This window comes from Macrotis lagotis, chromosome 3, assembly GCF_037893015.1.
Source record: "Macrotis lagotis isolate mMagLag1 chromosome 3, bilby.v1.9.chrom.fasta, whole genome shotgun sequence".
Taxonomy (NCBI): domain Eukaryota; kingdom Metazoa; phylum Chordata; class Mammalia; order Peramelemorphia; family Peramelidae; genus Macrotis; species Macrotis lagotis.
Genome location: NC_133660.1, coordinates 228,547,515 through 228,567,083, shown reverse-complemented (window position 1 = coordinate 228,567,083; position 19,569 = coordinate 228,547,515). Strand labels below are relative to the sequence as shown.

The 19,569-nt window shown below is 39.2% G+C and overlaps 1 protein-coding gene across 3 annotated transcripts in view; it reads left to right on the top strand.

The window, feature by feature from the left end:
• Positions 1-19,569, top strand: part of DNAAF9 (dynein axonemal assembly factor 9) — a 168,810-nt gene that overhangs the window by 106,749 nt on the left and 42,492 nt on the right. For all 3 annotated transcript variants that reach the window (XM_074230098.1, XM_074230097.1, XM_074230099.1), the window contains 5 exons: positions 1,040-1,143; positions 7,649-7,795; positions 16,806-16,894; positions 17,490-17,591; positions 17,889-18,006. In XM_074230098.1, the coding sequence (XP_074086199.1) occupies positions 1,040-1,143; positions 7,649-7,795; positions 16,806-16,894; positions 17,490-17,591; positions 17,889-18,006 (560 nt within the window). The remainder of the gene's footprint in view (positions 1-1,039; positions 1,144-7,648; positions 7,796-16,805; positions 16,895-17,489; positions 17,592-17,888; positions 18,007-19,569) is intronic.

Sequence of the window (19,569 nt, the reverse complement as noted above, 5' to 3'; positions counted from 1 at the left end):
CTCCTGACTTCAGAGCCAATGCTCTATCCACCGCGCCACCTAGCTGCCCCTGTGTGCTCGCATTGATAAACTGAGTTCTCTTAGCTAAGCGTTTTTTCCATTTGTACAATAGAAGTAATGGTATTTGTCACTGGAGCCTGGCTGAGGTTAGTGCTCTTTCTTTGAGCTCAACCCCATGTGAGGGTTAGCTTTGATCTGTCCTGATTCTGTGATTTTAAAAAAAGGTATGGGACTAAACTTGCTTTTGGAGTCAGACCTCCATCTGAATTGTCAAGACTTCCTAGAGATGCTAGAATTAAGGAATAGGGAACTGCTTGGCTTTCTCTCCTGGGAATGATGGAGGATTTCCAGGCAAGGTCTGTGTTAAAGTGAAAAAGTCATATACCACCTCTGACATGACCTTGGTGACTTTGGACCAACAACTTAACCTCTCTGGCCTCAATTTCCTCACCCACAAAATGAGGTGATTGGTTTAGATTACCTCATTTTCATGATGCGCATTATACCCTTCTGTTATGTTGTCTGACCTTGGTTCATATTGCTTTGTCTGTCTTGCTGGAATGTTTGAGAAGACAGGAACTATGGAATTCACCCATTTTATGGGCCTAAATTGTTACTTTAAATACAGACTTGAAGGTAAGGGGATTATAGGGCTTCATTATTAATGAAAGAATATTTGAGAAGTGTTCAGCACATAGCAGGTACTTAACAAATGCTTGTTTTTTCTGACTAGGAGTTGCCCTGTTAACTTCCACGTCATGATATAGTAGAAAGAATTTAAATTGTAGGTAGAATAAGCTCTGAGGTCCTCTTTCATATATGTGGTGAAGTTACAATCTCTCTTGGTGTTCTTATCTGTGAAGTGAAGCTAAGAATCTCTGTCCTGCCTTTTGTGGGGAAGGTCAACTGAGAAAATGGATTTGATTTGCAAACTCTAAAGCTGTAAGCAGATGTGTGAAGTATAGTTCATATTAAAGAGCATACTCATTACTGGTATTGTGGGGAAACCATCTCTAATGGAGTCTCTTTTTTCTTTCAGGAATATTTTACTTCTTTTCAGATGGACTTTTGTTTTCCCACCATCATTATGGAAATATCACCATCTCTAAGAATCACATGAACTCCATGTGCTTCTATGATGGGGTAAGTGTTTCACTAATACCAGACATGCATTTCCTATATTTTATTGTATCATTTTTATGTCACCTATAGGAATAAAAATGCAGTTGGTTTTTTTTTTTTAAATGGCATCCAAGGGGCAGTTAGGTGGCGCAGTGGATAGAGCACTGGCCCTGGAGTCAGAAGTACCTGAGTTCACATCCGGTCAGACACTTAATAATTACCTAGCTGTGTGTGGCCTTGGGCAAGTCACTTAACCCCATTGCCTTAAAGCAACCTAAAAATAAAAAAATAAAATAAAGCAAAAATGGCATCCAATCTATCAATGATCATTTTTTAAAAATGCTTCAAATTTCTCATTAGAAAAATATAAATTCACACAAATCTGAATTTCTAACTCATTCCTATCAGGTTAGCAAAAATGGAATTTTGGAATTTAGCAAATTAGCAGAAAAAAGGAAAATGACCATCGTAGGAAGAGTTTGGGGAAAATAGATACACTCCCATGTTCTTAATGGAAATATGAATTAGTCCAATCATCCTGGAAAGTAGTTTAGGGCTTGATGAAATCACAAAACTGTTCATATACGCAGGGAGGCCACTGGACCTAAATATGCAAAACTGTTAAAAATGTTTTTTGTTCATTGTACAACATGGAAACAAAGTAAAGACTGACAGATTGCTTTCTGTGGGGAGGTGGGGGGGAGGGAAGTAAGACTGGGGGAAAAATTGTAAAACTCAAATAAAATCTTTAATAAAAGGAAAAAATAAAATAAAATTTATTCTCAATTAAAAAAATTTTGTGACCCAAAATAAGTCCAGTTAAGGTATGACTAAACAAGTTGTAGTATGTAATAGTTCGTATTTGTGTAATGTTTAAGGTTTTTAGCATGCTTTATAAATATCTCATTTGATCCTCATAATCCTGGAAAGTATGTGCTGTTGTTCTTCCATATATATATATATATATATATATATATATATATATATATGAGAAAACTGAAATAAACAGGTGAAGTGGTTGACCAGAGTCACACAACTAGTAAGTGTCTGAGGTCAGATCTGAGTTCAGATCTTACTGACATGACTCCCAAGTCCAACTTTCTATCCACTACATCACCTAGGTGCCCTGCACATGGTATATTGGGAAAAACCTAGGAAGACTTCTATGATCTATTTGATACAGGTTGAAGGGAGCAGGACCAGGAAACAATTTATACAATAACAACAGCAGTGTAAAGACAGCAACTTTGTCTGAGTGATACAATTGACCATTCTGACAGATTGTTACCAAATACTTGACTTTCTAGTACATGGTTATACATCTTTAATGTTGTTTGCAGTGATAAAATCATATCTCTTTCTTATTTAGAATCATTTGACAGTTCTGATGGTTTTTGAACTCAAACTTTCTGTTTGGGGTCATCAGTATTTGTGATTGTTGAGGATTTAGCAAGATTGTATCTCCATTAGGGTTACCTCCCTAAGTAATGGTTGCAGGTGCAGGCCTAGAACCAACTCTGTGCTCTGGGAGCCACTATTGTTCCCTAAGCTCTTAGGCTTCCCTGCTACCACTTTGGTGGCAATGGATCAGTAGTTGCTGGCAGCAGAGTCAAAGAAGGTTAGCCCTTTCTCCTCAGGGAATGTCCCTTTCAGTTGGTGTAGGGTGCAGGATGGCAGGTGGGCTGTTGGTATGATGAATGCTCGAATGTTTCCATTGAATCAGAGAAGTGGTGGGGATGGTAATGGGAGTTTAACTCATCTGACACATGCCACCTCCTCTTTGTACCTCAAGGTGTCTTGTTTGCCCTTGGTGGCAAATATTATTTATAGAATTATTTCTTCTCAGTGAATATACTGAGTAGTAGACTTTTTTTTTTGCTGGCTGTGAGGGTCTAGAATAGAGCAAAGGGGCCTGCAAAAGCATATCCACTCTCTGAGAACTCCCAGAGAAAGGGAAAGGAGAGGTAGAATGGGGTAAGTTACTTAACATAAAAGAGGCCAAAAAAAAATTTTTTTGCAATGGAGGGGAAGTGGGGGGAAGTGAGTGAGTCTTTACTCTCATCAGAAGTGGCTCAGAGAGGGAATAACATACATACTCAATTGGGTATAGAAATCTAGCTTACCCTAGAGGAAAATAGAAGAGGAAGGGATGGGAGAAAGAGGATGGGGGAGAGGAGGGGCGGGGTGTAGGTGATAGAAGAGAGGGAAGACTGTAGGAGGGATAGTCAAATGCAACAACTTTTGAGGAGGGCCAGGGTGAAAGGAGAGAGAGAATAGAATAAATGGGGGTGGGGGAAATAGGATGGAGGGAAATACAGCTAACAATAGCAACTGTGGGGAAAAAATTGAAGCAATTTCTCTGATGGACTTATGAGAACTCCCAGAAAAATATTAAAGCTCTCTCCAGAAGCAGGTTATTACCCCTACTCAGAGCTAATCGTTATCTTCTATTGTACTTGGACTAGTTGGAGGTAGGATGCCAGCAGGGGGCCTTGCTGATCTGAAGAACAGCCCCAAAGGAGACACTTTATCTTTACTTCTGATCCTGTCAGAGGCAGATGGGGAATGTTCTCTTACCCCTAGCAGCTCAGGTTATTGGGTAGAGTACCTTAATGTCCTCAATCCTTCACTTTTCCCCTCCCTCTGCTGACACGCTGTTGTTTACTCTTGTCAGGTAGTACTCAGATGTCCCCCAAGGAGCCTACTCGGGCTTCCTTCCCTTCTCTTGATGTCAGAGAAGGAGGTTGAGTTCTTGGTCTTCTCTGAGCTTTCTCCATATATAGTGATATTTGGTCAATTGAAACCAGAGTTTGACATGAGTTCATGGTGTTCTTTGGGAGCTTATCAGTGTTAAGTGGGATATTGTATCTGATTAGGACCAGAGAAAGGAACTTCCCATTGGCAGTATCATCAGGGGAGCTGTCTCAGTGGGAGGCAGAGAAGATAGCTATCCACTTACTCCTGGAAGAGTTCACACTCAATACATTTCTGTCACTTAATGTAGTAAGCAAATGGTTAGGATGGTACAAAAAAGCAAGAGACCCTCCTTATCTGTGCTCCATCTTCTTAATGCACCATTGCTTGAACTTTTATAATTCTGCAGCTATTATAATGTTGACCTTCCTTTAATTGTTTCATTGGAGAGACTCTTTTCATGTAACTGGCTTTTTGTGATATCCTGCACTGATCCAGTGCCAGATATTTGTTATAAACCTAAAGTTAAGTTTTGTTGTTTCTTAACAGTGTAGAGCAAGCAACAGTGAAGGAAAAAGGTTAGGTGATGAAGAAGGGTTACTTGGGCAAGACTATGGGCAGCCTTGCCATATAATAATCTCATGGTCCAGAAAAGAGTGACTCTTTGGTCCTCCTGCAGGCTAGCTTTTTTTTTGTTTTTTTTTAGTTTTTACAAGGCAATGGGGTTAAGTGGCTTGCCCAAGCAGGTTAGCTTTTGAAAAGAAAAAGTAATGACCCAATCACTGCCATGAGTGTGATTTTTTTTTAGGTTTTTGCAAGGCAAATGGGGTTAAGTGGCTTGCCCAAGGCCACACAGCTAGGTAATTATTAAGTATCTGAGACCGGATTTGAACCCAGGTAGAGTGTGAATTTTTAATGAAAACAAAACAGATTTACTGTCCTGGACTGTCTGAAAAGGGCAAGTGGTGATAGTTGTTGGGAAGACATTTTTAGTCCCCAGGATATCAATTTCAAAAGGTTAATAAGTATTTGCCACAGTGATGCCTGTCTTTCTTTAAAAGTTAATGATGAAGGGGCGGCTAGGTGGCGTAGTGGATAAAGCACCAGCCTTGGAGTCAGGAGTACCTGGGTTCAAATCCAGTCTCAGACACTTAATAATTACCTAGCTGTGTGGCCTTGAGCAAGCCACTTAGCCCCATTTGCCTTGCAAAAAAAAAAAAGTTAATGATGGACCTATCATCTCTCTTCCATAAATTTCTTCCTAAACCTAGAACTATTTTCAACATCTCCACTTCTCTGGATTTGTAATTTCTATCAGTTTGCTCCCTGCTGAGTAAAATAGTACTGCCATTGATTAGTTCTAATCAGTTTTGAGCAGAAAGTCCCCTTTTATTGCTCTGAAATTTGGTGAACAAGATTTTGTTCACTTTGTGTCCTTCATGAAAACATAGGCTTATTTTTTGTTGATGATTTGGCAAATCTCTCTTTTGGTAAAGCTGTTGCCTTTGGTAAAAACCTAGGATCCTTTTTGTGTTATGTCTTGGACTTGAAAATGATCCATTTTTCTGGAAGTCAGATGGATGTGACTTTTTTCCTTAGCGAGTCTTTATTAAATTCCAAATATGAATAATTTTTTAAAGAGATTTCTATTAGGCCATCTTTAATGACTTGTTCCTTATACTGAATTTTAGCCAGTGTTTACAGAAAAAGGAAAAAATATCTTGACAGACTTGTAGAGCTACAGCCCATCTTCAGGGCTAAAATTGTTGTCTCTATTTTTGAGAATTGCTGTGATTCTGTGTGTGGTTGGATTGAGACTATAGTCTGTATATACACTTTTCAATTTTACACATTAGCTATTAGTGTGACCCTGACCTCGAAGAGTTAGGTTATTTGCTCAAAAAACAAAAGATTCCTTTTTTGCTATAGAGGGAGTCTGACTCCTAATATCTGTCCAGAGAAGTGTTTGAGAGTTAACTTGGGCCCTTTTATGTGCCTGGCACCTATATTGGGAGACTGGATTCTCCTCTTGTGAGGAGCTAGAATAGGTAGTATTGTGATGTAAGGGGTATCAGGAACAAGAATCTGTTCTCCAAGTTCTGATTTCTTGACATCTGATCATTATGAAAATACATTCCTTGGGTCTTGAGGGCTTGACAGAGTTTCAGTCTCCCATTAGAATTTGGCTATGTCAAAAAAGTATCATACTTTAATATCAGCTAATACACTAGCAGGGATTAATTAGTTGATCAGATTGCTTTTCAACTATGCCAACTATTTGAGAACAGGACCTTGCTGGAATGGGGCCCAGGGGAGATATGGGAAGGAAATGAGAGAAGGTAGTAATGAAAGGAGAAATGAAAACATGCTTCACCTACTTGAGAAAAATGACTGACTAGTAATCAATGGGAAAAGAGTTTCAAGTTCTCTGCTTTTACAAGATCCAGTAGGGGAGTAGTTTTCTCTGGAAAGGAGAGTTTTACTGGAGACTCTTCCCGATTTGCTGCTGTGGGGGAGATAATGGAAGAAAAAAAGCTGACATTAGATTAAGAATACTGTCATATCTGGACTTCTGAGACAATGGTGAACTTTGACACTATTCTTCCTTTCTTTGTGGGAGCCACTGATTTCTTGCAGATCCCTGGCAGTCTGGAAGGCTTGATGAAGCAGCCAGGTGGTGTAGTGGGTAGCATGCTAGACTTCGAAGTCAGAACATTGATGGTCAGAGACTGCTAGTTGGGTGGCTCTGGGCAATTCACTTAACTTCCCTCTGATTCAGTTTCTTTGTAAAATGGGGAATATAATCAAAACTGCCTCCCTGGGTTCTTGTGGGTGGTCCAATGAGAAAGCAAATCTGAAGTGCTTTGCAAACCTTTAAGGGATATGTAAATACTTACTCCTCCAACTCTCCTCCATTCCTGAACTTTCATAAATCCCCTCTGCCCTACCCCCTACCAGCCAAGCAGTTGTCTAGTTTATTTTTTCCTATCTCCAACACTTTCTCTTATATCTGTAGACTCCTCACCATATCCTCTACAAACTGCCCTAGTTTAGACCCTGACCTTTTTTTTGCTTTGACTGCTGTGATCATGTATTAGCTGGTCTTCATGCTTGTAGCCTATCCCCTTGCCTGCCTATGCTTTATAGCGCTGCCCAAGTCATCATTCCATTGCTCTTCTCATCTCACTCCTCTCTATTCAGACACTTTTAGTGGCTCCCTCAATTGTTATCCTAGTGTTCAACCTTCCAAAGTCTAGTTGGAGCCTATCTTTGCAAATTTATCTCCTACTGCTCCCCTTCACCTGCACTCAATTCCAACCAAGCTGCACTGTTCTCTCTGTCTTGTGACATGCCCTAACTCATCCTCTCTCCTGGATTGGATACATTTCCCCACAACCATCTCCATATTAATGCCATTCTCCTTAAGGACTAACCTTAGGCATCACTTCTTCCATGAAGACTTAATGTAGTCACTCCTAACTAAAAGGGATCTTTCTCTCCTGAAATTTTCTTCTTTCAGTTTGTCTGGAATCTCTCCTTTGTATCCAATATACTCTACCTTGTGTTATAGTCATTCTTATAATGTGTAAACCACTTAGTAGACTGTAAATTCTTAGCTGTCAGGCACATTTGTAGCTTTGTGCATCATACAATGTCTAGTGCATGTTTAATGAATGCCTATTGAATGGAAGAAATGAGAATGGACAAAATGATTGTGGAGATTGAATTTTATATTGACTATATGGATGATGAGCAGCATAATTATCAATGGAAATTGTCTTCCTTTTTCAAAAATGCTTTTAATAAAAATCTTCTTTTCCCTCCTATTTAGGACTCTACCAGTGTTGTTGCTGTCTTATTGATAGACTTCAAAAGTTCCTTGCTTCCTTATCTTCCAGTTGAATTCCACACATCAAGTAATTTTCTGATGATTGCCTTTTTCCCTAAATCCAAGATGTACCAAGCATTCTATGCAAAGGTAACACCAATATATTTCAAAGTTTCTTCTCTTTTAGGGGAGGGGGCTTTTTGCAAGGCAATGGGGTTAAGTGACAAAATTTTCTTTAAATAAATTGAGGGGCAGCTAGGTGTCACAGTTGATAGAGCACCAGTCCTGGACCTGAGTTCAAATCTGGCCTCAGACACTTAATAATTATATAGCTGTGTGACCTTGGGCAAGTCACTTAACCCTACTGCCTTGCAAAAAAAACTAAAAAAAAAGGAATTGAACCTCTTTAGCAAAATATAAGCACAGTGCTCTGCATACAATAGGTGCTTATCTATTTCAATCAATTTAAAAGTGAATAGAAAAAAAGAATGATGATTATTAGGGAAGACAGCAGTGAAATTGAAAGAACTCTATGCTTCACTGAAGTAGTAGCATCAAGAATGGTAAATGACTCCATATTGACTTTCATTGATCTTTGGTACCTCACTGAGGCAGCTGCCAAAATAGGGTATACTTACAGGCCTTTAAAACTTAAAGGTCAGTTTTGGACTGATATTACCTGGGCACTGTAAGCTGCTTGGCTGAGAAAAGAACAAGGAATAGGACAGTTTAAATACATTCAATAAGACAGTGACCATCATTACCTGGAAGAGGGTCACTGGGACTAAGCAAACCTGCAAGGCTTTCCCCTTGAGTTAGATTTTGGGGATGTGAGGCTTAGGCATCTAAAGCAATAAATAATTAAGGGATTTTCAGTTTCTATGAGGATTGTCACCCAGTTCTTGATTTTATTCTTTTTTTAAGGGCCACCCCTTGTGTTTTTTTCCTAAGCCCTGGGTTGTAACCCATGCTTTAAGTATATGATTGCATTAATTGTTTTCTCATGATCTGGATAAAATCATTCTTTGTGATATCCTGCCTTGATGTTTGCTTCTTTGACCCTAACTAGTAGTATACCTGACCCAGGTTTCTAAATTGTGCAAAAGTATGCAGCCTCTAATCACCAGTTCCTTTCTTCCCTGCAGTATGAGAGGCACGATTCTGCACCTGACTCTCCTAATCTTATGTGTGAGAAAAATCTTCTTCATTTTTGTAGATATCCCTAGTTCCTAGTGCTTGCTTATTTATTAACTTCCTTATTGATAACCTGTAGTCAACTATTGGAATTCTTACTTGTGGCCTATTCTAATTAGTTTATTCCAGTTTTAGTAACAGGCATTTTCCTCTTTGATGTTAGAATATGGTACTTCCTGTCTGTATGACTAGTTTCATGGCAAGTTGTCTTTTCTTCCCTGACAGTGAGGACCCCAAAGCTATACCGATACTACTAGAGAAAAAGGATTTTGAAGGGTGTTAGAGGAAAAGGTTTCACAATCTTCTCTCCTAACTTTCTCTTCCTAGTTTTCCCAACTTTATATTTTTTTTAGGTTTTTTTGCAAGGCAAATGGGGTTAAGTGGCTTGCCCAAGGTCATTATTAAGTGTCTGAGACCAGATTTGAACCCAGGTACTCTTGACTCCAGCCACCTAGCTGCCCCCCCTAGTTTTCTCAATATAACTCATCCATTTGTCCAGGTACATCTTGCTACTCCTGCCCTCTGTCCAGCTAATACCTTGGTAGGACTTTTCTGGCACTTCCTGGGAGGGTGACCTAGGGTTGATCTTTCTTCATATAGGAAATCTGCGGGAAGTAGATCATGCTTGGCAGTTAGAAGACTAAAAGTGACTGCTTCATCTGCCATGTTTTTTTTTTATTAGTGATGAATTGATCAAGAATATTTGTTGGGGTAGAGCCATGTGAAGGCAGGAATTCTTGGAAACTCGTTCCCCAAAAAACTCCAAAAGCTGTCAAATTATGACTCTAGCCAAAATTTATAGGGACAGAACCCTCAGAAAGACTGGGTGATAAAATTTCACAGTCCAAGACAACTTAGAAGTTCCACAGGAAAGATCTGTTTCACTGGGATCGGAGGTTGGAAAAATTCACTGCCAGCATAGCTGCAGCTGGGGTCCAGGGAGACTGCCTGGGGCAGGACTCAGCTGTTTGCCCACACTGAGATCCAGGTTGCAGTTTGGGCTTCCATACCACCATAGCTGAGCAGGGACCCTCCTCACAGCTCCAGGGCAGAGGGGAGGGCTTGGGGGTCATACACATCCCAGAGCACCTCTCATAAAACCTTGAAGGAATTAAGGTCCCTGTGGGTTATCCCAAAAAAAAAAAACCCCAAAGCCTGGGAAGTGTAGCAAATCAGTCATAGGCTGAGGAAATGAGCAACAAAAGAAAAAGAAGAATCTGAGCATAGAAAATTACTTTGGTCCCCAGAAGATTCAGATGACAAAATTGAAGCTTCTGTACCCAAAATCTCCCAGAGAAATAGAAAATGGGCTCAGGTTATGGATGAGCTCAAAAAATACTTTGAAAAGTAATTAAGGGAGGTAGAGGAAAAATTTGGAATGGTGCAGATAAATCATGAAAACCAAATCAGCAGCTTGATGAAAGAAATACAAAAAAATGCTGAAGAAAATATTGTTAAAAACCAGTTTAGGCCAAAAGGAAGAAGCAACACAATAGGCAAATGAGGAGAAGAATGCTTTAAAAAGCAGAATTGGCCGACTGGAAAAGTAGATAAGAAAGCTCTCTGAAGAAAATAACTCCTTCAAATGCAGAATGGAACTAAAGGAAGCTGATGACTTTGCAAAAACTCAGGAAGAAATAAAACTGTACTAAAAAAACAAAAATTAGAAGAAAATGTGAAATATCTCATTGGAAAAAACAACTGACCCTGAAAACAGATCCAGGAGAGGTAATTTAAAAATTATTGGGCTACCTGAAAGTCATGACCAGGAAGAAAGTCTAGACTTCATTTTTCAAGAAATAATACAGCAAAATTGCCCTGAGATCCCAGAAGCAGAGGCTAAAATAGAAATTGAGGGACTTCACTGATCACCTCCTGAAAGAGATCCCAAAAGAAAAACTTCTAGGAATATTATAGCCAAACTCCAAAACTCCCAAGTCAAAGCAAAAATACTAAAAGCTGCCAGAAACAAACAATTAAGCTACCATGACTCTATAGTCAGAATTATACAGGATCTGGCAACATCTACATTAAGGGCTCATAGGGCTTGGAATATGATATTCTGGAAGGCAAAAGATCTTGGTTAATAACTGAGAATCAACTACCCAGCAAAACTGAACATGCTCTTTCAAGGGAAAAGATGGACTTTCAATCAAACTGGGGACCTTCAGACTTTCCTATTGAAACAATCAGAGCTGAACCAAAAGTTTGATCTCCAAGTACAGGACTCAGGTGAACCATAGAGGGGGTGGATGAGAAGGACTAATTATGAGGAACTTAATAATGTTGAATTATTTGTATACCTGCATGGACAGTTACAAGGATCATATATAGATAAGGCACAGGAAAGAGCTGAATATAATGAATATAATGGTATAATGTAGTTAAAAAAAAATGGAGTCACTGGGTAATAAAGGAAAGTATTGGGAGGAAGAGAAAGGAGAGGAAGAAGGGGCTAAGATATTTCACATAAAAAAGTCAAGAAAAATCTTTTTCAGTGGAGTGGAAAGTGGGGAAGGCAAGGGTGAGTGAGCCTTCATTCTCATTAGAAATGGCTCAGAGAGGAAATAACATACACATTTAATAGGGTATAGAAATCTATGTTACCCTAGAGAAAAATGAGACAAAAGGGATGGAATAAGGGAGAATGGGGGTCTAGGGGGAGGGAATAGATGATAGAAAAGAGGAAAGATTGTGGGAGAGGGTACTCAGATACAACATATTTTGGAACAGGGACAGGGTGAAGGAAGAGAGAGAATAAAATAAATGAGAGTGGGAAGGAATAGAGTGGAGGGAAATACAGCTAGTAATAGCAACTGTAGGAAAAATATTGAAGCAACTTCTTTGGTGGACGCATGATAAAGAAGGCAACTCACCCCAGAGACAGCCATTGGAATCTGAACACAGAGTGAAGTACATTTTTTTTCTCTCTCACTATTCTTGAGGTTTCTCATCTTTTTTTGGGGGGGGGGGTTATGTTTACTCTCACAATATGGTTATTATAATAATATAAAATAAATAAACAAAAAATAGAAAACAATAAAAAACTAAATGTCTCCCTATATTACATCCTTCTTGACATTAATATAATCAGAAGCTTGTAGAACAATCTTGTCTCTGTTGTAATTTCCAAAGAATTTTATATTATTTTAATATATTCATGCAATGCTTCTTGTTTTAGGTAGCATTTTGCTAAAAAAAGGTAAATGCTTATTTTATAGTCAGAAAAAATTAAGAGAGTAGAACCTTGTATTCTCTGCTTCCTTTCAGTTAATGATGTGACTGCAGAAATGTGGTCTGTTTTATAATAAAATATAAGTCTACCTATTTCTTTCTTCTACCTTTATTAAGGGTATAATAGTTGTGTAGAGCATTCTCATACATGTAGAGAAAGTAGGCATATATGTGGATAGTTATATATACTTTCTCAATTATCCACAGATTTTTCCTTTCATTTTTTGTCTTTATTTTATATACATACATACATACAGGTAGATAGATAGATAGATAGATAGATAGATAGATAGATAGATAGATAGATAGATAGACAGACAGATTGAGAGGGGGAGGGGGAGAAGGGGAGGAGGGAGAGGGAGAGGGAAGAATATTTGTCAAGTGTCAATTAAAGGAGAGTCTTACCTATAGGAGAATATAATTCAGTGTGGGTAATGCTATGCTTGGATGCCAATTTCCTATGTCCAGAGTCCTTGCCAATCAAAGTGGAGAGATGTTCATTTTAAGAAATCCCACCTCCATGAAGATTATTATGATATAGTAGGCCTGAGAAACTACTCATTGGACTTGAGGAGACTTGAAAGTTCTTAAGCTGTTAACAGAAAAAAAAAAAAACTACAGGTCAATTTGTTTTGTCCTCAGGCAAAATGTTGAGATAGATAAACTGTGACTGATAGAGTTCAACACCTTTCTGAGAAGCTTCCAACATAGCTATGGAATCTAATTCAACAAGCATATATTAACTCCTGCCCATTCTACTGCATTCTGGAGACAAAGACAAAACAACAAAAAATCCTGCCCTCAAGGCACTTAGACTGGGGGAGCCTCATGGTTACAGCATATAAACAGATAAGTAGAGATGTGCTAATTTGAAGAGACTGCAGGAAAGACTTCCTTTCTATAGGAGGGTTCTTATCCTGGACTGGGAAGGAGCCACTCCTGGGAAGTGGCTCTAATGTTTGCCTGCCCTGCCTGCCTGTCTGCCCAGCTGAACAGTGGCACCAAACCAGCTCTTCCTCAAAGCTTTGGTGCTAGAAACAGAGCTTTGAGGAAGGTGTTTCCTGGGTCACATCAGAGAGTGAGAGTAGAAGGATGCCATACATATTTTCAGAAAGGAGAGAGATCTGAGCTGTTATGCAGCTAACTCTAAATAAAAAAACCAAGAGATTAAGGTAGATCAAACTGATGAGGCTGGAGTAGGTTGAAACTGTTCCTAACAAAGCCAACTCTGTAATTTCTGTCTTCTCCTCTAACTTTTAGAGAGCTAATAGTATAAGAAATTCATTTTGACTCCAGAGAAATCCAGAAAATTCCATCTTTTTTTTCTCTTAGCTTCTACCCTATTTTTGCAGGACTTGTGTCCCTCTGTCCTCTCAGCTCTGAGAGCCTCTGACTAGCAGAAGTATCTTAGAAACTTGATTTTCTGTAATCAATTTATAAAGAGTTTTGAAAACCTCTCTTTTAAAATACTGTTACTTTTTTATTGTTATTACTACAGTTGTTGTAACCTCCTAATTGATCTTCCTGCCTTGAGCCTTCTCCCCCTCCTTCATTTTTCATACTGCTACCAAAGTGATTTTCCTAATCCCAGGTCTGACTGTCCCCTGTCCTACTCAGAAAAGCTCCCTAATGCCTCTAGAAATACCTGTGATAGGCAGGCAAAACTTTTCAAAACGTGGTCCCATCATATATATCTGTATAGGCTTCTTATTTGTTATTTCCCCCCCAATACACACATAGTGTTCAGCTGTACAGACACTCCATTTCTGGTTCTCTCATCATGTGCTGGAGATTCTCTCTTATCTTACCTTCACCTATTGGAATTCTTGTATGCTTCAAGACTCAGCTCAAGTAATTCCTTCTGTAATTCCACAATCCCCCTTAGTTAGATGGCATTTTGGATAGGGTGCTGTACCAAGAATCAGCAAGACCTGAGTTCAAATTGGCTTCAGATACTTACTAGGCATGAGATCTGGGACAAATCACTTTAACTCTTGTCTACTTCAGTTTCCTCATCCGTGTTATGGAAATAATGATATCTATCTCTTAGAGTTGTTGTAAGAGAAAATGAGAGGTTTATAAACCACTTTGCACACCTCATTGTACCAAACACTAGCTACTCTTATCATCATCATAATTGGTTACATTATATGTTTTTCATGTATATATTTATATCTGTACATATCTACCTTATTAAAAGGTAAACTCAGGCAGCTAGGTGATGCAGTGGGTAGAGTACTGTCTCTGGAGTCAGGAGGATCTGAGTTCAAATTCATCCTCAGACACTTAATAATTTAGCTGTGCAACCTTGGCCAAGTCACACAACCCCATTGCCTTGCAAAAACCAAAAAAAAAAAAAAAAAGGCTAACTTCTTGAGGATAGGGATCACTTCCCTTTTTTGAATCACAGGTCATGCTGAAGGCACTTAATAAATTTTTGATTAATTGATGAAATGCTGTGTAAACAGACTAAGTGAAGAGTTCTGCCCTTTCTCATTAAGGAGAGGAAACTGGAATCTGCTGAGTACCTTCAATCTTGTCATTTTTTCCCAACACTCTCTCTGTTCCTCTTTCCTCTGTTCCTCTGTTCCCAAAATGCCAGTTCATTCCAATTGGTTTATTCTTGCAGTTTCCCACTGCAGGATAAGGGAAAGAGCAGTATTTGAAATCAAAGCCTTGGTTCTTCCGCTTGGGAAAGATGTGACTTTTGCCAAGTTACTTTGCCATTTTTTAGGCACTGACCTTGGAATTAGGGGGACAGGAGTTCAAATCCAGCCTCAGACACTTGACAATTACTGGCTGTGTGACCCTAGACAAGTCACTTAACCCTGATTACTTCACATCCAGGATCATCTCCAATCTTCCTGATCCATATCTGGTCACTAGATCCAAATGGCTCTGGAGCAGAAAATGAAGCTAGTGACCTAGCACAGCATCCCCCTCACTCAAATCCAATTCATATGCTTGTCTTGACATTACCCCCCAATGTCATGATTTTTCTCAAGAACAAAGGAAAAAACAAAATTTTCATTTTCTCCATTGTGGTTTCCTTATCTGTAAAATGAGGCTAACAATTATCTAGCCCATCTCACAGGTTCATTCTAAAGATTAAGTAAGATGTCTGTAAAAATATTTTGGAAGTTGTAAAGTACTGTGGATTATCAGCTATTCCTGCTTTTGATATCACTGTCTCTTTATTTTCTCTATTATTTTCCTGTTTTATATTTTGTTTCCAGTCTGATACTGAGATATTTGTGTGACCCCCTTACTCTTACACATTGACTCCACATTAATCCCCTCTCCTTCAACTCTTTTCATTATTTTCCGTTGCTTTTTGAAATGTTAATGCACTGCTCGATCTTCAGGCTCTCTTCTATCTGCCAGACCAAGAACATGGCCTCCCTCTTGACCATGCAGCCTGTAGCCAGTGGTCATGAATTCTGCTTCTATATCTACTGTGTCCCATTATTCTTCAATCTTAGAGAATATCCCCCAAGGAATTCTGATTTACCTAGCCTTGGTTGACTTGCCTTTAAAGTCTTTAGAATTAAAGAATTTCAGACATGGAAGGGATAGGTGAAGATTATCTCCTCCATCCCTCATACTAAACAGACTACAGGGCATGAGAGGAAAGTCACTTTTAGCTGAGCATATAGTAAGTTAATAGCAGGGCCAGTATTGGAATCCAGTTTTCCTGATTCTTAGTATGGATACCATTTTGTTCTTAATTCCTTGTTTTTCCTCATCATTGAGGCCTGCCCCCTGAGAAAGAGCCATTCCTCCTGAGGAAACTGATGACTTTATCTTTTCTTCTTTACTAAATGTAGATCATGAGGGTGTAGGGATACATGAAATTCACAAAGGCAAGAGGCCCACTTACAAGAAGCGTTGCTCCAAGGGTTGTCATGTTAAAGGGCTCACCTTGCACTCATTTCATCAGAGTTCAAGAAAGAGCTATTGAATTAATTAATTAATTAAATGAATATATAGAAGGACATGGCAACATTTGAAGAACTTTGGAGTAATAATAGCTAATATTTATGTAATGAGCTCTTTTAGGGTTACAAAGTGCTTCTCTCACAATAACCCTCTGAGTCCTGGTGAGGATACTGTTTATTTCCTTGAAAAAGGCTATGGAAATTCTCAACTTAGGATTCTGTACAAGTCCATATCTCTCCCCTAATCAAATCTCTAGAAACTCCCAAAGTCTCAATGCCAAAAGCCTGTCAAGGAAGGCACCAAGGAGTACTCTATACTGCTTTTTCCTTTTAACTGTTTTTCTGTCTTGCCATTTTCCCTTTGCCTATTTTTTTTTTAGGCTTTCAATCCCTGGGACAAATCTAGCAGTAAATCCAACCTTGTGTCCAGAGGTCTCCTCCATTCTCCTGCTTCTCCTGTAGGCAGCACCTGAATCACTTGAGATAGAAACACGAATCTTCCTTTTTTTATTAAATGCTCCAGAGAAAACATTGCCATGATGAAAAAAAACATGTATTTTCTCTTCTCTTTTTTTCTCTGTATCTGTAAATATAGTAAATACTTCAAAATCAGAGAATGATGTTTGTCTGGGAAAATGTGCATCTTAGACCCCATTTAGAGGAAAGAGTGTTTGTTTTTGTGGTTTTGCTTTGAGCCGACAGTTTAGGTTTTCAACAACAACCAAATCCCCATGTGGTTTCTACATCCTATTGTTGAGTTTTAAATGGTCCTTGCATGGATTCTGTTTTTTTAGGTCTTCTCTCCCTGGCAACACCCAGCTAACTCAGATCTGGCTTTAAAAGTGATCCAGGAAGACGGATTATCTGAAGAACAAAAAAGATTGTAAGTCGCTGCTATTAGTCTTTGAACCTTCTTCCCTGGGTACAATTGTGGGTATGATATATGCATTGTCACTGGGGGTCTTGGACTTGCCCACCTCACATTTGTGGTTTGCTCAGGCTTAGAAAGAACCAATGCTGACATCTGTCTGTCAGCTTGGACTATTTATGTCACACATTCTATTATCTAGAATGGGGGGGGGGTGGCTAAAGGGAGGACCTTGAAAAATGAAATAACAGAATCAGAAAATCATGCTGGAGTTGCTACCATCTCACCCCAGCTCTACACATAGCTCCTGAGTGGGTGAACCAACTGCATGTTCAGTTAGGTCTGCTTTCCCCTTCTTCATGAGCTACCAGCAGTGACAAGACCATGTGCCATCTGCCAAAAAAGTGGACAAAATGAGTGCTCTAGTATTCCAGATAGTCAGACTCAATCACAGATTTGTTCATATTTTATTGGTATTAAGAACACAAGAGTTTTTGAACAAATGAAAACAATATGTGACTGTCTAGAAAAAGTTTTCAAGGGAGTAATTTTAAGTAAAATTAGCTCCATACTATGTTGTACCCAATTGTATCAATATTTCTCATTTCAGATATGCCAATATGCAAAAACTGTTTAATGCCCAGTCCTATCCTGTTGTGGAAAAAGGGAGTCAGGTCAAACTCCTGAATGCCCGTCTTCCTGATCTGGACAGGTAACTACCTCTGTGTTTCCTGTTTGTGGTTGGTTTATAGACCTTTGTGCATATTATTACTGGGAGTAACAGAAAGTGAATTCTATGGTTGGCATGGGGGTCCAGCTCCAGGGGCTGTCCCAGCTCCCCTCTCTGACCAAGGCAATTATATGACAATGGTGACAATTTGATTTTTGAGAGGAAAGTGCCCCAAGGTTTATTTTACAGCAAGCAACTCTAGAGTTCTCTGCTTGAATGGACACATTCAGGTTGTCTTGGAGATTGGAAGGTAATAATATCAGCTTTTGTTTTTTCCAGGTTTCTCCAGCATTTTGCCATCTGCAGTGTTAGCCAGGAACCAGTAATGAGGTCCCATTTGCCTGTCCTTCTGCAACAGGAAGAAATCAAGCCTGTTCAGAAAGTGGAAAATGAAAAGGTAACCAAGCTAACCCAGCAGGTTGGAAGAATGAAAGGAGGGACGGACAGGGGCAGCTAAGGTGGTTTAACAAAGAAAGGCCAGGAGAAGATTCTTTTCATAAGCTGACACCCTCTTTGAGCCTGATATCATTGTATATCTGAAACCTGCTTTGGACAATGTTTACAGAAGTCTTCATTACCCTTGTAACAGATCTAAGGAAGCTTATGAAACACCAGGACCCCTTCCCATTACACAACCTTATATAAGGCTATGGTCCTCCTTAGTCCATTCTCCAGATTGAGAGAGCCTACCTTAGTTTACCATATAAACCAGAACTCACTTTTTCTGGCATCTGCTCCAGGACAGCCATGGGCAAACAAATAATACCCTCTTCCCAAGGGTCATGTCCTCCTACATTCCCTCCTTGTACTTTCCAATGAACTTCACTCTCTGGCAGTTGCCCTAACACTTTGGTGTCCATTTTTATTGAACCCTTTCCGATAAAAATTGGAAATTAACAGCTACTTGAGACCAGAGCTTTGGAAAAATGAGATGCAGAACAAGGTTACTTGTGTCATTTGGGGGAGTCTAGATATAGGTCTAACAATTACATACAGTCATCCCCAAAGGGGTTGTTATTGGTATGGTTGTACAACAGGGCCCAGGATAGAAACTCTTCATGGTCTTCATTCCTCATTTTTGTCCGTGTATTTCTAACACCTGTGCTTTTCATAGATCCTAATCATTGCTTGTTAAACTACATTGTATTCTACTATCTTAGATAACCATTGGGTGACCTGAAGATTGTGGGACTGGGGAAAGGGAGAGGAAGGAGGAAGAGGAAAAGATTATCTAGTTTTCCCTTGGCCAATATTGGTCCTGAGGGCTGAGCCTCCTGAAGCATGGCATTGGCACATGGATATGAAGCAGAGCTGGGTTCGGCTTCTGTCCTTTGATATCTACCTTGTTCATAGAAACTTTCAGTTTATTATAACCTGATGTCATTTATTTTAAATTATTAAGAAAATTATGTGTACTGTGCCTTCCTCTTCCAAAGAATTCAGTTCAGTTTATTAGGTCCCTATTATGAGCAAGACCCTTTGCTAAGGTCTGGGACACAAATATAGAGCCACACCAGTCCCTACTGTCAAGAGGCTCACATTCTCATGGGGAAATTAAAAACATGCACAGATAAGTAAATATAAAGTAAACTGAGATAAAACATCAAAAACCTGGCGAGCCAGGAGAAGCTTCACAATGCATTTAGTCCCTCCACTGACCCTTGAAAAAAGCAGATGATTCTCAGAGGCTGAGGGAAGAGCATTGCATCCATGCCCTCATAGGGCCATATTGACTGTCCAGCAATGTTTCTGAGAAGTTTCGCATTTAGTTATACATGTTCCCTTTCTCTGTGCATTCTTTTGTTCTCTTTAATCTCATTAGCTTTTGTGGTTTTTAACAACCACCTCCATGCAGCTAATTACCCAATCATTGTTTCTAACCCTGGCCTATCTTCTGGCCATAGATCCATAGTCTCTTAATTGCTCTAGGATATCTTTACCTTAATCCTAAATATCCATT